Source organism: Staurois parvus, unplaced genomic scaffold, assembly GCF_062004578.1.
Source record: "Staurois parvus isolate SC_StPar_1 unplaced genomic scaffold, SC_StPar_1.0 ptg000153l, whole genome shotgun sequence".
Taxonomy (NCBI): domain Eukaryota; kingdom Metazoa; phylum Chordata; class Amphibia; order Anura; family Ranidae; genus Staurois; species Staurois parvus.
The window spans coordinates 20,595,952-20,614,170 of record NW_028317949.1 but is presented as its reverse complement, the minus strand read 5'-3'; the positions used below and the strand labels follow the sequence as shown (position 1 = coordinate 20,614,170).

The 18,219-nt window shown below is 39.6% G+C and overlaps 1 protein-coding gene across 1 annotated transcript in view; it reads left to right on the top strand.

Moving 5' to 3' along the window:
- DROSHA (drosha ribonuclease III) overlaps window positions 1–18,219 on the top strand; it is a 392,901-nt gene that overhangs the window by 229,913 nt on the left and 144,769 nt on the right. The window contains exon 17 of the mRNA XM_089674845.1: window positions 3,104–3,211. Coding sequence (XP_089530971.1) covers window positions 3,104–3,211 — 108 coding nt within the window. The remainder of the gene's footprint in view (window positions 1–3,103; window positions 3,212–18,219) is intronic.

The following is an 18,219-nucleotide window of genomic DNA, read 5'->3' as shown; positions in this document are numbered from 1 at the left end:
TTTTTTGTTATTGCTTGGGAACTTCCCATAGTGTATGAATGCTCTATCTATGGCCCATACTGTATTATTAAGATAAGAGAATTTTGAATATGTACCTGTAAATTTTATATTTTGGAGTACAGGACACATGCCTTTCCCCTTTTATTCATTGGTTCACTCTAACACTTGCTAAAAAGCTGAGGACATAGAGTGGGGTCTCAGCTTAGTTTTCTTTGCTCTGCAGAAACTGCCCTTTGAGCCTATCAGGGATATCACTCTAGAGAATTTAGCTTTGTCAGTGCCCAGTCACCTGTAGGTACATGCCTGTAACCTATGGTATATGAATACTCTGCCTGTGTCCTGTACTGTACTCGCATATATAGAATCTACAAAATTCCTTTTTTGTGGGTTGATGTTTGAGATCTCATTGGTATTTGATACTCTGTTTAGTTAAAGTGGAAGGCAAGTAAAAACCTAACTAAGCTTAAATCTACTCCCACCCCCATTCTAAGCCTATTCTATCTACCCTGTAAAAGGAAAGATGCCTATATTTACCTATTCTGAAGTTAGTCTGTTCCAGTCACAGGATTGGATCCCTGTTTCTTAGTAGATTTAAACATACTTAGGTTTTTACTTACCGTATTTGCCGGCGTATAAGACGACTGGGCGTATAAGACGACCCCCCTACTTTTCCTGCTAAAATGTAGTGTTTGGGCTATACTCGCCGTATAAGACTACCCCTCTTCCAATGCACACCAGTGGGAGGAATAGTGCCCCATCATTGATGTCAGTGGGAGGAATAGTGCCCCATCATTGGTGTCAGTGGGAGGAATAGTGCCCCATCATTGGTATCAGTGGGGGGAATAGGTGCCCCATCATTGGTATCAGTGGCAGGAATGGTGCCCCATCATTGGTATCAGTGGCAGGAATAGTGCCCCATCATTGGTATCAGTGGGGGGGAATAGGTGCCCCATCATTGGTGTCAGTGGGAGGAATGGTGTCCCATCATTGGTGTCAGTGAGGGGTGGAATAGTTCCCCATCATTGGTGTCAGTGGGGGGTGGAATAGTGCCCCATCGTTGGTGTCAGTGGGGGGGGGAATAGTGCCCCATCGTTGGTGTCAGTGGGGGGGAGGAATAGTGCCCCATCGTTGGTGTCAGTGGGAGGAATAGTGCCCCATCGTTGGTATCAGTGGGAGGAATAGTGCCCCATCATTGGTATCAGTGACACCAATGATGGGGCACTATTCCTCCCACTGAGACTTGCTGACCCTGTTCTCGTATGGTGCTGCTGCAGCCAGCATATGTGGTTGCAGCAGCACCTCTACACAGAACACTTACCTGCTGCTCCGGCACTCAATTTTCGCGGGGCCGCTCGGCTCCGCCCCCTCGCCGGTGATTGGCCGCCTGTGTGCCTTTCCTGAGCTACAGTTCTGGCGGCCAATCACCGGTGAGGAGGCGGAGCCGAGCAGCCGCACGAACATCCAGTGGCCGAACTGAAGGAGACGCCGCGCTTCCTGGACCGGATCGTCGTGGGACTGGATCCAGGTAAGAGACATCAGCCCCTGCAAACCCCTGTACTTAATGCCGCAGCCCCCCTAACATGTGTACCGGCGTATAAGACGACCCCCGACTTTTGAGAAGATTTTCAAGGGTCAAAAAGTCGTCTTATACGCCGGCAAATATGGTATGTTCCACTTTAAATTCCCAATGAAGGCAGAATCTCACACTGAAAAAGCAAAACTGCAACATAGGATTTACCGCTATCAAGAATGTAATGGATGATGTTATCAGCCTAACCATTTGACCGCACTGACAGTTGGAACACCTTGCTTGCCGTTGTTGCCATCTTCTTAATGCAAAAGCTTGTTATACATGCTTTGTCTGTGAGTATGTTTTTGTCTCTTATATTTGTGAATACACCTTGGATAATGCACTAGGTGTGTGTGCCACCTGTTTACTCTTTATCTAGTGGCTGATCTCCCTGTCTGAGAAGGGCTGCACCCCTGAAGTATCTTCCTTTGGTTGCCTCTGTCCTGGTCCCCTTGGCTTCCCTTTGGCTTCCCTTCGGCTGTCCATTTCCTGAAGCGCTGGAGAGTACATATGACATGCATATAAAATAGTTATATGAAAAATATGTAACCTTAAAACAAACGTAACTATCTCATCAAGTTATACTTTTAACTATTAGAATAGGTTTGTGCTCAGTACACTTGATACACTGTAGTTTTCCTTTATGATAAAAATGTTCTAAACCATAGTCACTTTCCTATAGTCAGACCCTTGTTACCTTTGCCAGGTGCTTATTATTAGGTATGCTATGCTACCATGAGCACCACTAGTCCCAAGCAAACTGTGATTGAATTGTTAAAAGCTTGCGAATTTTGCATCAAAATATTTTTTCCTACCGTGTTCAGGACTGACAGGTGGTACAAAAGTGGAGCAGCTGTTAAGAGGGTGGCAGCAAAAATATTCACTGCAGCTGAGTACCACAAATGGCTCCCAAGCCCCTGGTTGGGTTGACAGCTGTAATTCAAATTCAGCATGATCTTCTAGGTAGCCACTCTGGCAGATTGGTTTCTGAGTCATTATAATTGGTATGTATGTTACCATAAGGCAGTTTTACTTTGAAGAACTCGTACTGTTCAGTGCTTGTTATAAAACAATAGTTTTGCGAACATTCTCCATTTCGTTTTCGCATGCATTATAATGATGCTCCTTGCAGAGGTTTAGGCATGTTCTCAGTTAAAATAATTCATTGTATGCATGGCTTGACTGGTGCATACTTAGCCATCTACCAGTATTCTGGTACATCATTATGTGCTGTCTGTTTAGTGGCATATTATCATTTTGTTTTATGGCATGAGAAAGGCAAGTATCCCTTATTTAAAAAATCCAATTTGTTATAAGTAGATCTGGAACAGTAACCTCATTGTATGTCTCTTGTTATAGATACAAATTTCAGAGACTCATACTCTTCAAAGGTGCTCTCATATGTTTTCTGTATAATGTTTTGGAACCTTGGAATGACACCATTGTTGACTAGGCTCTAAGAAATGTTTTTTTTGTTGCCTTCATTATTGTCTTGTAATTTTAAAGGTTTAATAACTTTATCTTTTATTGTAGCATGCGATGATGCTGCCAGTGCTGACCCATCACATCCGCTATCACAAGTGTCTGATGCACTTAGATAAACTAACTGGATATATTTTTAAGGATCGCTGCTTGCTGCAGGTTAGTAAATACAGCATCTCTGCCATATGTAAATTAATATTGTTATCTGGAACCATTTTTTTTTCATAAAAGAGAATGGGTTACTATTATTATTGAGATGATTTAAAAGAAAAAAACAAATGCCATTCATTTGCTGCACATGATAGTAAATGCAATGTAATGAAGCATACTTTACTGAAGTGGAATAAGCCAAGGTAAGGTAAGCAAGGAGTAAAACTTAATTAGTACTATGTTCTTGAGCTTGTCTTGTTTCATGGATGTTGCATCACGTGCTGAGACTCAGTGTACTCACCCCCTACTCAACTTCTCTATTGAGAGCAGGAGCATTACAGTCAAATATTCCCCTCAGGCAAGGGTGAAGGGTATAATCTTGAACTCTGACTGCCCTTTTGAGCTCCACATCCAATCACTGTCCAAATCTTGTGTCCTTAATCTCCACAATATTTCCAAAATTCTCCCCTTCTTAACAGCTGACACCACAAAATTGACTCCCTTGTTATCGTCTCGTCTATTGCAACTCCCTCTTTGTTGTTCTAGCTCTATGCAGACTATCCACCCTTCAGTCTATTGTGAATGCTGCTGCTAGACCCATCCAACTATCCCAACAACTCAATGTCGTCCCCTCTCTGCTTATCTCTTCACTGGATCCTGTCTGCCAAGTGCATCAAATTCAGAATTCTAACTACAACATATAAAGCTATCTACAACTGTGCTCCAACCTATATCATCATCTGAAAATATCACACAAACCATCCCCTTCACTCCTCTAAGGCCTTCTGCTCTCTAGCCCCCTCTCATCACCTCTTCCCATGCTTATTTCCAGATCTTCTCCAGAGCCTCTCCCTTCCTCTGAAACACCCTACCCCAATCCATCCAACTATCTCATACTCTGTGTTCAGGCAATCCATGAAAACTCATCTCTTTAGGGAAACCTATCTTTCCGCTAATTAACAACTGGAATGTTTCTTGCTCCATCAACTCATTTTTCAGTTATTAATTTTTATACCTCTCCATTTAAATTGTAGGATCTCTTTAGCAGCTCCCTTTTAACCCTCTTATAATGAATTGTATTGTAACTGTACTGCCCCCTTTATTTTGTAAAGCTCTGAGCAAAGTGTTGGCACTATATAAATACTGTGTAATAATAATAAGAATCATTAATGATGTATGTATCCACATATTCAAGAATAATTCTCATTCCCGTTGTTAGGCTGGCTGTATTTGTTAAGATTATCACGTGAAGAGAGATCCATGTTTTCCCCCATCTATGCTAAACTGAGTGAATGGACAAATCTCTGCTGCTGGCTGTTGTATTCTTAGAGGCGGCACTCAGAATACCTGAACAGTGACTATAGCTGATTGGCTGCAGTCACTTTTTGGCAACTCTCCCTTTAGTCAAGGTTTGTCAATCCAGGTGATGTTGGCAGGACCATCCACTACTTGTATTTTGGTTAATTCCTGTGAATAATTATATTTTGAGCCATGTGAGGCCATTGTTAGATGCTCATCTAGGGTTTGTTGGCTCTGTGTAGCCAGATAATGTGCAGGTTTGGTATTGCAACTAACTAAAGCTAGCCAAGAATGGTTCCGTATTTGGTTCAGCCAAAGCGCTGAATCAAAATAACTGAACAGCTTTCCTCATCCACACATTTGGGGTGGATGGGGGAATCCTTGCTGTGCTATAGTATTCTGACAGTCAGGAGAGTCTCCCGTTGGCAGAATAGAAAGATCAGCACTGCAGCCGAGTGGCTTTTATCCATCAGGTCGGTTGAACAGAAGTCGATCCATAGACCAAAATTTGTTCAACTGCACTGGCCACACATAAATTGCAATTTGTCTGGTTCATGGTGAATCGACTGAATTTCGTTCCATCTGGCCATCTTAACTGTCCTTATGGGTGAGATATTCTGCCTATTGGTAAGTGGGATCAAAAACAAATATATTTTCTAGAAATATGCGAAGGTTGGGTCTGTTGAGAGGCAGAATAGTCAAAGGGAAAACCACAAAGGAGGAAGAAATGAGGGGAGAACGAAAAAAAACAAAAAAACCACTGTGAGAGGGAGGGGTCAGAGGATTGGAAGCTGGGGCGTATAGATAGGTGTCGGTGCTGTAGGGCTAAATGTTAGCCCCGAAGAGTACCTTGAACCCTTTTATCATAAAAATGGCAACTGTTTCTCTGCATCATGGCATAAACTCTCTCATTATTGTAGGTTGTAACCAAGATTATAAAACATGTGTCGCCTTTAGGCGCCATGCACACTAGCTTTTTCTTTTAAGCTAAAAAAAAGCTGGAAAAACATGCTTGTAATAGCATTTTTTAGTAGCATTTAGAAGTGTTAGTGTTTTATTAGCATTTTTACAGTACATATAGAAAAAAGCTAGAAAAAAAGCTGTTAGGAGTGATTTAGTAGTGTTTAGCAGTGTTAAGAAGCGTTTGGCATTTTTTCTACAGGAAAACCGCTCCAAAAACCTATACAAAAACTAATTTGTTTTCTGCTCCTAGACTCTGAAGCTCAAAAAATGGCAATAGCCTAAAGTAGTGTACTATAATGGAGTTACCTGTGAGCCACTAGGAGTTAAAATGAGAATAAGTTCGCAGGCTCCTCTTTACATCCTCATAGTTATGTATAATAGTAATAAATAAATTATAACAATGGTGCCGCGCCCTTTAAATGAATGTGTATCTATATATAAAAGATGTGAATGATGAACTGCTTGTAGCAATTCATTATATTGCTTAGTAGTGAAAAAAATATAATATCAAGCAATATAAACCAACATGGATAGCAAGATAATGATTAGAAAACAATACATATAAATGTCCAATTCATAAGTGAATATGATCAAATGTGAATCCCATCATACTTGTGGCTTGCTCAATATGCTGTAACAAACTGCTCATACAATCCAGATAGTCTGTGTTAAGGGGATACTGGGCCATAAAGCGTGGATTTACTCTGATGTGTTCCTTTGTAGAAAGCAGACTGGGTGGTTCACCTGCTTACTCCTGGTAATGCTGTCATGGGTAAATCCAGGATATGGGTCCTCCCTTCAATAGGCTCTATATATTTTCTCCCTATTAAAAGTTAAAAAATCATTCAGCGCTTTTAAAGTGTGAGCGGCGTGTAGACACACACTGCCTGTACTCGCCATTCCAAGGAGTCGGGTGCGTGGTGACGTCAGTTCATCATTCACATCTTTTATATATAGATACACATTTATTTAAAGGGCGTGGCACCATTGTTATAATTTATTTATTACTATTAAGCCTAAAGTAGTGTGCTTGAACACAAAGGATAACACTAATTAGGTTTTAGGAGCAAAAAAAAAATAGCAGCTTCTGGGAGATTAAAAAAACGCTAATGTGCATTGAACCTAAGTCCTCCTTCATCGCTGGACATTTTTACAGCGGCTGTTTTTGGCTTTTGATGGTTTTTTTCTACAGCCATTAAACTCCCCAGCATGTTATCCTATGTGTCCATGCACACATAGACTGCAATCAACGTTTTTTGGTGGGGGCATTTTTTGGCTGGAAAAAAATCCCATAACTAGTGGGTTTCTAGAGGAGTTTTTTAACTGTAAAAACACTCTAATGCTGAAAAATGTGGCAAACCAGCATTTTAGACGTTTTTAATGTGACTTTACACAGCTAATGTTTCCAGCATTATTAAAACGCCCAATGTGCATGGAGCCTAACTGTGTTTGCAAAATAAATGGCATAGTTCTACAATATATAGAGTATCCTGGTGATTAGGATAGAACATTAGTTTGAAAAACAAAGTGATAGGAGCATAGTTCTACATATTAGGGAACACATTGGTGATTATAAGAATACATTGGTGTGAAAGACCAAGTGATCAGAGTACTATAGTATATTGCGACTTGAACATTGAATAGGTGGACTCCATAGGAACAATATAATATAAACATTTGAAACAAGTAAGAAAGGAACATATTATAGCACGCTGTGAGTCCCAAGACCTCAAATATAGAGATCCACAGTGAGCAAAATGTATTTTTCTAATCAATTTAGTTAATTTGATTAATGTCACATATGGACAGACAACATTCATAATTTTGTGATTTATTTTCTGGGTAAAAATAACAGTTTTTTAAAGAATGTATGTAAACCAAACATTTCATATTCCTGATCTGTGCCTGCTGTACCATGAACTTGTATGAAAAAGTATCCCGTTCTCTTTGTTTTGCTTCCTTTTTGTGAAATTCTGGTGTTCCTGCCGTTCCCTCTGCTTTCCTATTAAAAACTGATCCTGCTAGGAATGAGAACACAGTGTGGTCAGTTCTCTAGGTGTGCTGGAAACTCAGCCTTTCACTAGGAAGATCAGTTTTCTGCTCTTTCTCCTCCCCGAGCTCTTATGTAGCTGAGAACAGAGGAAATGTGATCTCTTTTGAAAAAGTGGAAAATGGTATTTGTAATGTTTTTTTTTTTTTCATATCTATAAACAAATGTTTTGCCTTTCATGTCTATTTTATGCTGAATGGGTTGTTTTACAAGGTGAGGGTTTACAATCACTTTACTTTGTATGTTTTGTACTGGCACTAGTATGCATTCAAGCCAGCCTACCAGGTCAGCCAGGGAATGTAAAGTACATGTGTATTAAACAGATTTTTTTTAGTACATTAACAGCTGCTCTCAGTTTGTCTTTGAGCTGTGTGGCAGGCGCAGCACCCTTTGGTGCCTAGTGCGCTGTGGCATTAGAAAAATTATGCAATTGCTGTTTCTTTGATTAGACTGACTTTACTCTGTAATTCCTCCAATGCCGCTCTATGGATGCAGTAGGTTTAAAGAGCACACTGAATACTTTAGTTAACTTCTTTAATAACTTCAATCTTCTTCATATAACTGCTTACAATGGCTTATTTCTTTCATATTACAATGGTTTAATTCGTATTACATTGGGTTGATTCGATAGCTTATCTCGATAGGTTCAATAGATGCGATAAATTCGTTCTGTATATTTCAATAGATTGATAAATTCACTTGGTTTTATAAATTCGTTAGATTACTCTACAGTGACTTGATTCGTAAGTTCGGTGGAACTACAAGTAAACACATACAACAGTTTTTACACACAGATCTACCTGCATTACTAAACAACAGAGGAACACACAAGTGCATTAAATACCTATTTGGCCTTCTCTGTTTCCATAAAGCTTCTCTGATTGGAACTTTGTCTGTTTCCTCTTCTGTCTGGTGAGCATGTGTCTCTAGAAAATCCTAGCAGGGAGTTTAACACAGGCACAAATGTGAAACTGGCTGGGATTGGTTAAGCCTCTGTACAGTATGAGGCTGTCTGTGATTGGCTCACCTTATACTAACTCTTAAAGGCATATTTTCCTTTTCTGCTTCTGCTAACACAATGAATATATAAATGTCATATAACAATCAAAGACATAAATCACAGCAATGATTCTGCTTTTGGCTTTAACATATGCACATATATACTGTACTGAGGTTATTGGCAGGTTTGGTATACACATATATGTGAACCATATTAACAACCTAGGACTGGTCTTAGCTGGCCAGCTACAAGCTGTCCTTTGTACAGGTTCTAACAGTGCCTATGTATTTTATACAGCTCGTAAGGTCTTATATTGTTGGTTGTAATCATAACACAATGGTTACACTTTTTCTCATAACAACATTCTTAAATCATGAAATCACTTTCTCACTGTCTGCACAAAATAAATATTTTTGCACAACTACTGTACAAAAACATGCCCAGGATAGGCTAATCTATTTCCTGGCCAAAAATGGTGTTGCAGAACATTAATCCTCCATACAGACAACCCAGGGAGTACATCTGTCATTGTCAGCGGACCTGTAAGGCACAAATAAACCCCTGTCCTTTATCAAAACAAGATTGAATCCCTTTTCTTGTGGACAGGCTTGCAATGCACAGATGAACCACTTCTTGTTCAAATACAAGCAGTCTAATAATGTCTGGCAAATATTAAACCTGGCTTTTATATGAAGAGTGTTTGCAGGGCTTGACCACGCATTTTTTGAATTTATTTATAATTTTGTTTTATGAATTTGTACAAATATAACCACTACATTGTGATTCTTTCTTTTCGAACATTTCCATGAGGGCGCTAGTAGTTTTCATAGACATTCTGCAGATCGATCAAGTGATTGGTTTGTTTTCATTTTATTTTGTTTTTTTGCTTCAATTGGCTTTAGTAAGGAGTTTTGGGATGAACATCAGGGAATTAAGATTAAAGCAGTATTAAACCAGAAAGAAAACATCTATTATATTGCAGTTTACCAATTCTTAGATGTGATGGGTGTATTAGCTGCCTTTTTTTTAGTCCTCATGCACACTGGACAATTTACAGCGGCTGTTTTTGGCTTTTGATGTTTTTTTCTACAGCCAGTAAACTCCCCAGCATGTTGTCCTATGTGTCCATGCACACATAGACTGCAATCAACGTTTCTTGGCTGGACTAGTGGGTTTCTAGAGGAGTTTTTTTAGCAAACCAGTGTTTTTGGACTTTTTTTTAATTTAAAAAAATATATTTTTTTCGCTAAAAAAAACTCTAAGAAAAGCAAACGCGAAAAAAGTGCCAAACAAATGCTGCTAAACTTTAATACAAAAACGCTGAAAAACTCAAGTTTTTAACATGACTTTACACAGCTAACATTACCAGCATTATTAAAATGCCCATTGTGCATGGAGCATTAGGCTTTCTTTCTTGTATTTTCATCTGGTGTTTCAGCCAGAAAGCCTGCTGTTTTTCAGACATTCAGGCTATCCAGTAGAATGTTTCAGTTTACACAGATGAGGCTATCCATTTACCACTGGCAGGGGTGATTAAAATGATCAGCTTTTATTTATTCATGTAAAACCTTTATCCCAAAAGGGAAAAAAGTGTTTGCTGTTACTGATTATAAAGCATTAGCTGGAGTTTGGCTACAATGTGTTATTTGTATTCAAATCTGCTAATACATTTAACACTCCCATCCCCCCCAGACTGACAATACTGCTGTGTCCTGTGCTCATTCCTCCAAAGTGGTGTCTCACAGTAGGTTTGTTACTGGCTAGATCACCAGGTAAAAACAGAGGAGAAGATAGCTAAAGAATAGAAAACTGATGCAGCCACCACAATGCTGCTGTGTCCTGTGCTCATTCCTCCAAAGTGGTGTCTCACAGTAGGTTTGTTACTGGCTAGATCACCAGGTAAAAACAGAGGAGAAGATAGCTAAAGAATAGAAAACTGATGCAGCCACCACAATGCTGCTGTGTCCTGTGCTCATTCCTCCAAAGTGGTGTCTCACAGTAGGTTTGTTACTGGCTAGATCACCAGGTAAAAACAGAGGAGAAGATAGCTAAAGAAAAGAAACTGATGCAGCCACCACAATGCTGCTGTGTCCTGTGCTCATTCCTCCAAAGTGGTGTCTCACAGTAGGTTTGTTACTGGCTAGATCACCAGGTAAAAACAGAGGAGAAGATAGCTAAAGAAAAGAAACTGATGCAGCCACCACATCTAATGATTGGTAAGTTGCATAATAATACATTTTTGGGTTTAATACCGCTTTAAGAGTTAAGAATAGCAGAGGGAGAAAATATATTATTGGGATTCGGTTCATTGGTGTGGGTTAAATTGTGTGTAAAAGCTAAAATGTTCTCTTATTTGCCTTATATTGATCCAGTAAATATACTGTTTTAAGTGTTTAGTTATATATGTTTAATAAGTGCAAAAAATACCAGTTAATCCTGCCAGAAATCCAATAATCTAATGCTGTGCTATATACTCTGCAATTGTATATCAACTAGTGTTATCTTATTGCCTAGTTCTCCTCTATGAACTACAGACCCCCCCCCCGTGGTATATATGCGAGGAAAGGGGGAGGTGGTCTGTAGTCCTAAACAAAAAAAAGCATAGCCTAATTGTCTGAATCCTGTGTCCCTCAACAAACTTCAAGAAGCAGATTTTACGTTGCGTAAAAAAATCCAATGGTTTTGCTGTTCCAAAATGCAGAATTACTAAGTAGTAATGTATTTGCTAAAGGTATAATAAGCCTAAGAGGGCTTTGTGTTCAGACACCTCTACAATTATGTATGTCCTCACTGCGGGAGCAAGAAAACAATTCTGGAATCTGTTATCTAGTATGCCTTTCATCCATTTGCTACATTTTTCAGCCCAGAAAAAATGCATTACATTTTCAATCAAGTCTGTTCAGCCTAACTCATGGTATTGCAGTGAATGAAACACAAATTTTTATATGATTTGTTTTGGGCCTGTTAACTGCATTTTGCGTTTTCAGTGTAATCAAATAACAATATTTTCTTTTTAATGCAATGCAAGTGACACAACACATGTTACAGCCCACCTCCAGCCTTGTTTTATATACACTAGAGAAGAATAAATATTTGTCAATTTGTTATTGCTGTGCGTGACCACTTGGGGAAATTTTACATCACGTCCTGTACCTGTGACAGCAGAACAAATGAAGAGTGAAGCTGTTGTCACTGGAACAGGAAGACAATAATAATGATAACCTTACAGGGGTTCCAACCTTTCCCCATTTTATCGCTGATGGGAATTAGGTTGCCATCTTTGGTTTCGGTGAGAAAAAAAGTTTCTATCACTACTTATTCCAATGCCAGCTAGCAATACAAACCTGGTGATTATATTCCTTCTGTACTCTGTCCAAAACTAAAGACAATGTTTGACTAGAATTGGGCTTTAGCACATCAATTCTTGTATGAAAAAGGCTTCAGAAGCAGAGCAATGCCTTTATCTATATGAGGAATATTTGTGTCCCAACCATTCCTAATAATAAAACCTGTCTTCATACAAATAATGTATATTTTATTGCATGACATTGTACCTTGTATCATAATATAGAGGGTTTTTTCTTTCATTTGGCTGTGACGGGTCCAAGTCATTGGATTCCACTAATGTGCATTGCACATGGGTTCATTTTAGATGAATACTGCCATAACTTACCCACCCAAATATATTACACTTGGTGACTTACCTGTGTTGTTTAAACCTGTAATAAACCCAAAACCAAAAACGTAATATATTGCAGTTTGTCAAGAATTGGTGGCTGCAGAAGTTTTCCTTTTTTTGCTCTTTTTTTCACCGGATTGCCTATCCAGTAACACACCTCCAGTATTAGAGTGGCCCCACTCTGGATGCATGAGCACAGGGGGCACAGCAGACTGTGTCATTGTCAGTCAGGAGGAGGGTGTTAAATGTATTAGCAGAATTAAATACACTAAATTAAAGCCAAACTCCAGATCGCACTCCAAATCAGTTACAGCAGGTTTTTTCTTTCTTTTTGAAATAAAGGTTTTACATGAATAAATAAAAGCGGATCTTTTTAAGCACCCCTTCCAGTGTTAAATGGTTTGTCTCATCTATGTAAACCGATACATTCTTCTGGAGAGCTTGTGCTTTTGAAAAGCAACAGACTTACTGGCTGAATTACCAGATGAAAATAAAAGAAAGAAAGCCTAAAAAAAGAAAATGAACGCAGCCTTAACATCTAAGAATTGGCGCGCTGCAATATAATAAATGTTTACTTTTGGGTTAAATACTGCTTTAAAGCAGTGAATCACTATTATTTAAGTGCAAACCCGTGTTAACATTACTACAATGCTACCGTTTGTTATGCTTGTACAATATTACAAAAATGCGGATCCACTATGATTAGAATTATGAGTCTTATTTGCTATAGGGACCATTAATTACACTGCCTGTTTAAAGCCTGGGCTCCCATATATTTCCTTAGGGTCTGCAATTATCGCCAACAACTGCCAACACATTGTAAAATGCCAAATGCTTTTAATCTTTAATATTTTTAAAACCAGTGCATTAAGGCAGAAAAGTAATTTTTCATTTCCAACTTTGAGAGATGAAATACATTTATCTTGTCAAGCCTAGAAAATGTTAGACACGTGAGGGAGCATACACCAGATTCCATCTGCTGTCTCACACAAGGCTAAGTGCTAATCCAATTAACCTGTTCCCTGCCACATGTGTATGGCTAGCTACATACATTCTTGTGCAAGTAGCTCCAGCAAAGGACAAAATAAATGGGAGAGTGAGATGTGCGCTCTTGAAATGCTGCAGCATGACACCAGTGATAAATGTGGTATACCAAGGTAGAAATAACAATTGTTGTTCAGTATGAAGGCACAAGATTGTAGAACAATGCAAATAGCAGTAACGACTATAGGATATGGAATATGAGGTTAGGTTGTGTGTATATTATAGTATTTTATAACTTTTTACATTTCATTCTTTCATAATGCTGTTGTGCATTACCCATTGTTTGTGAGGGATGAGGCTTTAAAGTAAAAGGGCTAATGAAAAAATGTTCTTTAATCTCGGTCCTAAATAAACTCATAGCTTTTGTGCTACAGCAAATTATATCACCCCTGGTCTGTCCAGCTGGCCATACATTATGCAATCTTATTGCGCAATTTTCCTTTTGATTTATGAAAAACCATATAATATGAGGTCAAACCTAAACAACGCTTTCAATTTTTATCCAACCAGGCAAGCCCTTGTACTACATACAGTAGTTGAAGATAAATCTAAAGGAGATTGTACGTGAAAATGTATGGTCAGCTTCAGGGGCGGACTGACAACTCATGGGGCCCCCGGGCAATAGGGGATCATGGGGCCCCTGTGTCCTTGCCCACACTCAAAGCACACCCAAAAAAGCCTATAAAAAGGTACCAGGGGCATTTCATGGGGCCCCCTACTGACTCTGGGCCCTCGGGCAGTGCCCGAGTGCTCGAATGGTCAGTCCGCCCCTGGTCAGCTTTAGTGTGCTTGAATGCTATCATAGTTCTAACTCCTGTTCCAATGATTGTCAATGCTAAGGAATTCCTTCTCACTACTGAAGTCATGCAACATAAAGTTCAGCTGTGATTGGCTGTATTCAGTCATCCTGGTCTTTACAACCCTCCTCCAGGCAGTGCAGAATAAAAAGGATTTTGCTGGACTTGAGTGATAGGCCTTATGAACACAGGGCATTTGCTTTTCTCCCCCGAATGCCAAAACGCCTGGCAGGTGAAAAGCTGCTTAAACAATGCACCTAAAGCCACGTATTGCACATGCATGTTGGCACATCAAGTTTTTGTAACCATTGGAATGCATTAACGCTCACTTGTGCCTAAATATGTTTGTTGATGGACACAGCACCTCTTCCCTTGATAGCCATAACAGATTGGGTTTTATAGTTCCACCTACCAGGAGTAGGACCATAGGCAGAAAAAGAACTCCGCACCTCCTATGAGCAGTCCTCTCTCACATAAAACCCTTCTCACTGCTTGGGTCACCAGTTCTTTCTGCCTAGTGTTCAGGAGTATGTGTAAGATACTGGTAGGTGCACTCTCATTTGTGCCACATCCCCAAGACATAACCACAAAATGTTTTTAGCCCCAATTTGAGACTTTAAAGGAACTTCACTCCAAAAATTAAGTAAAAAAGTTTTATTTTATCACACACAAAATGCATAAAATCAAGACTGCTTTCACCACAAATTCTAACACATACAATGCAAGGAGCTCTCTACAAGCGTGTGATGTGTCTCCATTCAGCTGACACGTTTCAGAGATGAACACTCTTTCCTCAGAGGTTTTGAAGGATATAACATCTCTAGAGTGTAAGTATAGTTAACAGAGGTCCAAAAATGTTTTTATATCCATCCATTCATGTTGGGTGAATGGAGACACATCACAAGCTTGTATCAACTATTGAGAGCTCCTTGCACTTTGTGTCCTAATTTGTGGCGAAAGCCGTTTTGATTTTATGAATTTTTTGTGTAATAAAATATGTAAAACTTTTTTACTTGATGTTTGGAGTGAAGTGCCTTTAAAGTCTCAAACTGGGGATAAAAATGTTTACAAGTATGGACATAATTCCCTGCTGGGACTTGGGATCCTACTGATTTCTTTTTGGTTGGTTTTATTCGGCAGAGATCTTCAATCAAGAGCTGTGCGACAGGAAGGATATTTGAAATCTGTGGTCACCTCAGTCCTGCCAAAGGCCAATGTGCATACGCAGACCCTTAGCTATGTGCTGGGTCAGCTGAGACAAGTTCCATCCTGAAATGGGGCAGCCAGCGAGTTAAACGTCTCTCAGGGACACATATGAATGGGCTGCTTGTAAAGGCTCCTCTTCTAATATGCCTCCTCTTCTAGTATGCATGGACACATTGGCTAACACAGAGGTGATTTTACAAGCTGAAAAGAAGGACCAAAGTCCTGTAAAATCAGTGTTTTTTTTGAAGCCTAATGTGCATAAGACCCACTTTTTAGTTGATTTAAACACCTTACTACCCCTACACACCTATCCACTGTGCTAGGTTGCATTAAGGAAGCATTTTCATTCGAATGCTTAAGAGCTTGTTCACACTTCACTAATTTCAAACGCTTGCCAAACGCCCCTATAGCACTTGACAGGCGTTAGGCGTTTGGGAAGCATTTTTAACGCACCCCAAACGTCCTATGTGCGTTTCTGATGCATTTGATAGGCATTTGCCAAGCGTTAAAACCGCATCACAAACGCCTTTAATGAAGTTTAATGATATTAACACTCTGGAAACTCCTTGTAACTGCCTCTCAAACGCCTTCCAGGCATTTGAGGAGTGTCGCAAAGTGAAAAAAACAAGAAGCGCACCAACCTTGCGCATTACCTCAGTAACCAAAATTTATTAGTAAAGGAATGGTACTCACAAACAGCGAATAAAAACAGGCATGTAAGTCCTCCAAGGGACTTCAGAGATAAGAGGCAAGCGCGAATCCCATCATGGGGGTAGACTCAGTACAGCTGATGTGTTTCGAAGGTCGTACCTTCTTCCTCAGAGCTTCCCCAGCCTTGTTTTGGAGCTGCACGACCTTTCATGCTCTGGTGGTCGTTTCGTTTGGGTTTGATTTCACCTACTCGCCACCGGCCTGGGTCCTGGAGCGCAGGAGGAATCAAATTTTGTCCACTGTCTTGAGTTTGAGGAGTGTCACCATAGACTTGAATGGGAGGCTTCAATATCACTCGGGACTCGACATTTGGCGTCAATTTTGCCGCGACGCTAACGCTTCAGTGTGAACAGCACTGTGTGCTGCCTTGTGTAGAATTTTCATAGGTGTTTGAGGAGCCTTAAAAATGCTTCCCAAATGCCTGTCTAATGCCTGCTAACAAAGTTAGTGTGAACTTAGCCTTAAGATGTAGATTGTTGCTGCTGGAACTGTGAGCTGATTATGGATGTCACTTTAATGTTTAGGTTTTTGTCAGTATTATGCTAATGCTATCCTTGTGCCACATATGAATGATAGGTAGAACATTTACCACAATCACATCAAGTTTAGGCAATGTTTAATCTGCGATTGAAGTTTCATACCAAAATATTTGAGTCTGAAATTTGGTTACTTCCAGACATCAGTTCAGTATAAAAGCCAGCCTGTTTTGGGGGGGGGGGGGGGGACAGGCGTTGGTCTTTTCATCAGGGCTTATGGAGATCTAGAATGTGATGACTCGAGCAGTAATTTATAGTCTGGGAATACTGTGTACCCATCAGGTTGTTTGAGCGACTAGCTGCTCGTTTGGGTTGTCAGCACACCAGAATAGACAAAAAACCCTGCATTTTTACGCCAGAGAACGCGCACCACAACGCACAATGAAGTATTGCTGTTTGTTGTGCTGCCCTTCATTGCAGGTGCACAACCTTGGTGCATTCCAGTACCATTAAAAATGAATGCTACTGCAGCATTATCACATGTAACATTGCCACTCATGCGTTACTGAAATGCATAGGTGTGAATGGGCCCCTTCCATGTTTTATGTAGATGCTAAGTGCAGTTTAATAGCCATAGCCTTTCAACCTACCCTTTCTCTTTTTTGGATTCTGTGCATAAAGTAAAAATCCCCAATGAAACCTCTCATTCACCAGATAATCTTCCCAGCCCTTTACCCTGCATATTTGCCAGCCGTCCCATTTTTTTTTGTTGGACAATCCCAGTATTTTCATATGTGTAAAAACAGTAAATAGATGTTTTATTGGTTTAGCTTGTTGTTTCTAAAGGTTGACAACATTTGCATTTGAGCTTTGCATAGTAATAGGTCTTTTTTATACATTCATTTTATATAATTCTCTGTTTCTGTTCTTTTTATGTAAATATGACAGTGTTAACATCCCAGGTTCTTTGTATGCTATTTTCAATTTTCACAGTCTGCAGTATCCATACATACAGAATAAGAACAGACAACTGAGAATTACACCCCAGAATACAAGGTCACTATGCAGTATCCATGCATAGACAATTCAAGTATAGTACCATGTCACTGTCCTGTATGCTGGATGTAATTCTACAATTTTATTCCTATTCTTTATACACCAATCAGCCATAACTTTATGACCACCCAGCTAATATTGATTAGGTCCTCTTTTTGTGTCCAAAACAATCCTGACCCGGTGAAGCATAGATTCCTTTAGACCTCCAAAGGTATGCTGTGACAACAAGCTGCCAGTAGTGGATCCTTAAATGATGTAAAAGAAAATGTGATTCATCAGACCAGGCCACCTTTTTCCATTGTTCCATGGTCCACTTCAGATATCACATGTCCATTGTAGGTGCTTTTGGCTGTGAACAGCATGGGCACCCTGATTGGCCTGTGGCTTTGCAGCCCCATACACAACAAACTGTAATGCCCATTGTTTCTGCTTTCAATACATAAACTTCAGGAACAACATGTTTACTCAATGCCTAATATATCCCACCGATTTTCAGATGCCATTGTAACAAGGTAATCCGTGTTCTTCATTTAACCTGGTCATAGTTAGTGGTCATAATGTTATGGCTGATTGGTGTATATGGATGATGCACAGTACCACTTTTTATGTTTTCGTTGCTGGGTGTAATTCTTAATGTCTGTTTTTGTGGGAGATATTTATCAAGCAAAACATGATACATTTAGATTAAAATCAGGCTCCATTTTATTTTGAAAAGATTGTCCACCTCTGACTATTG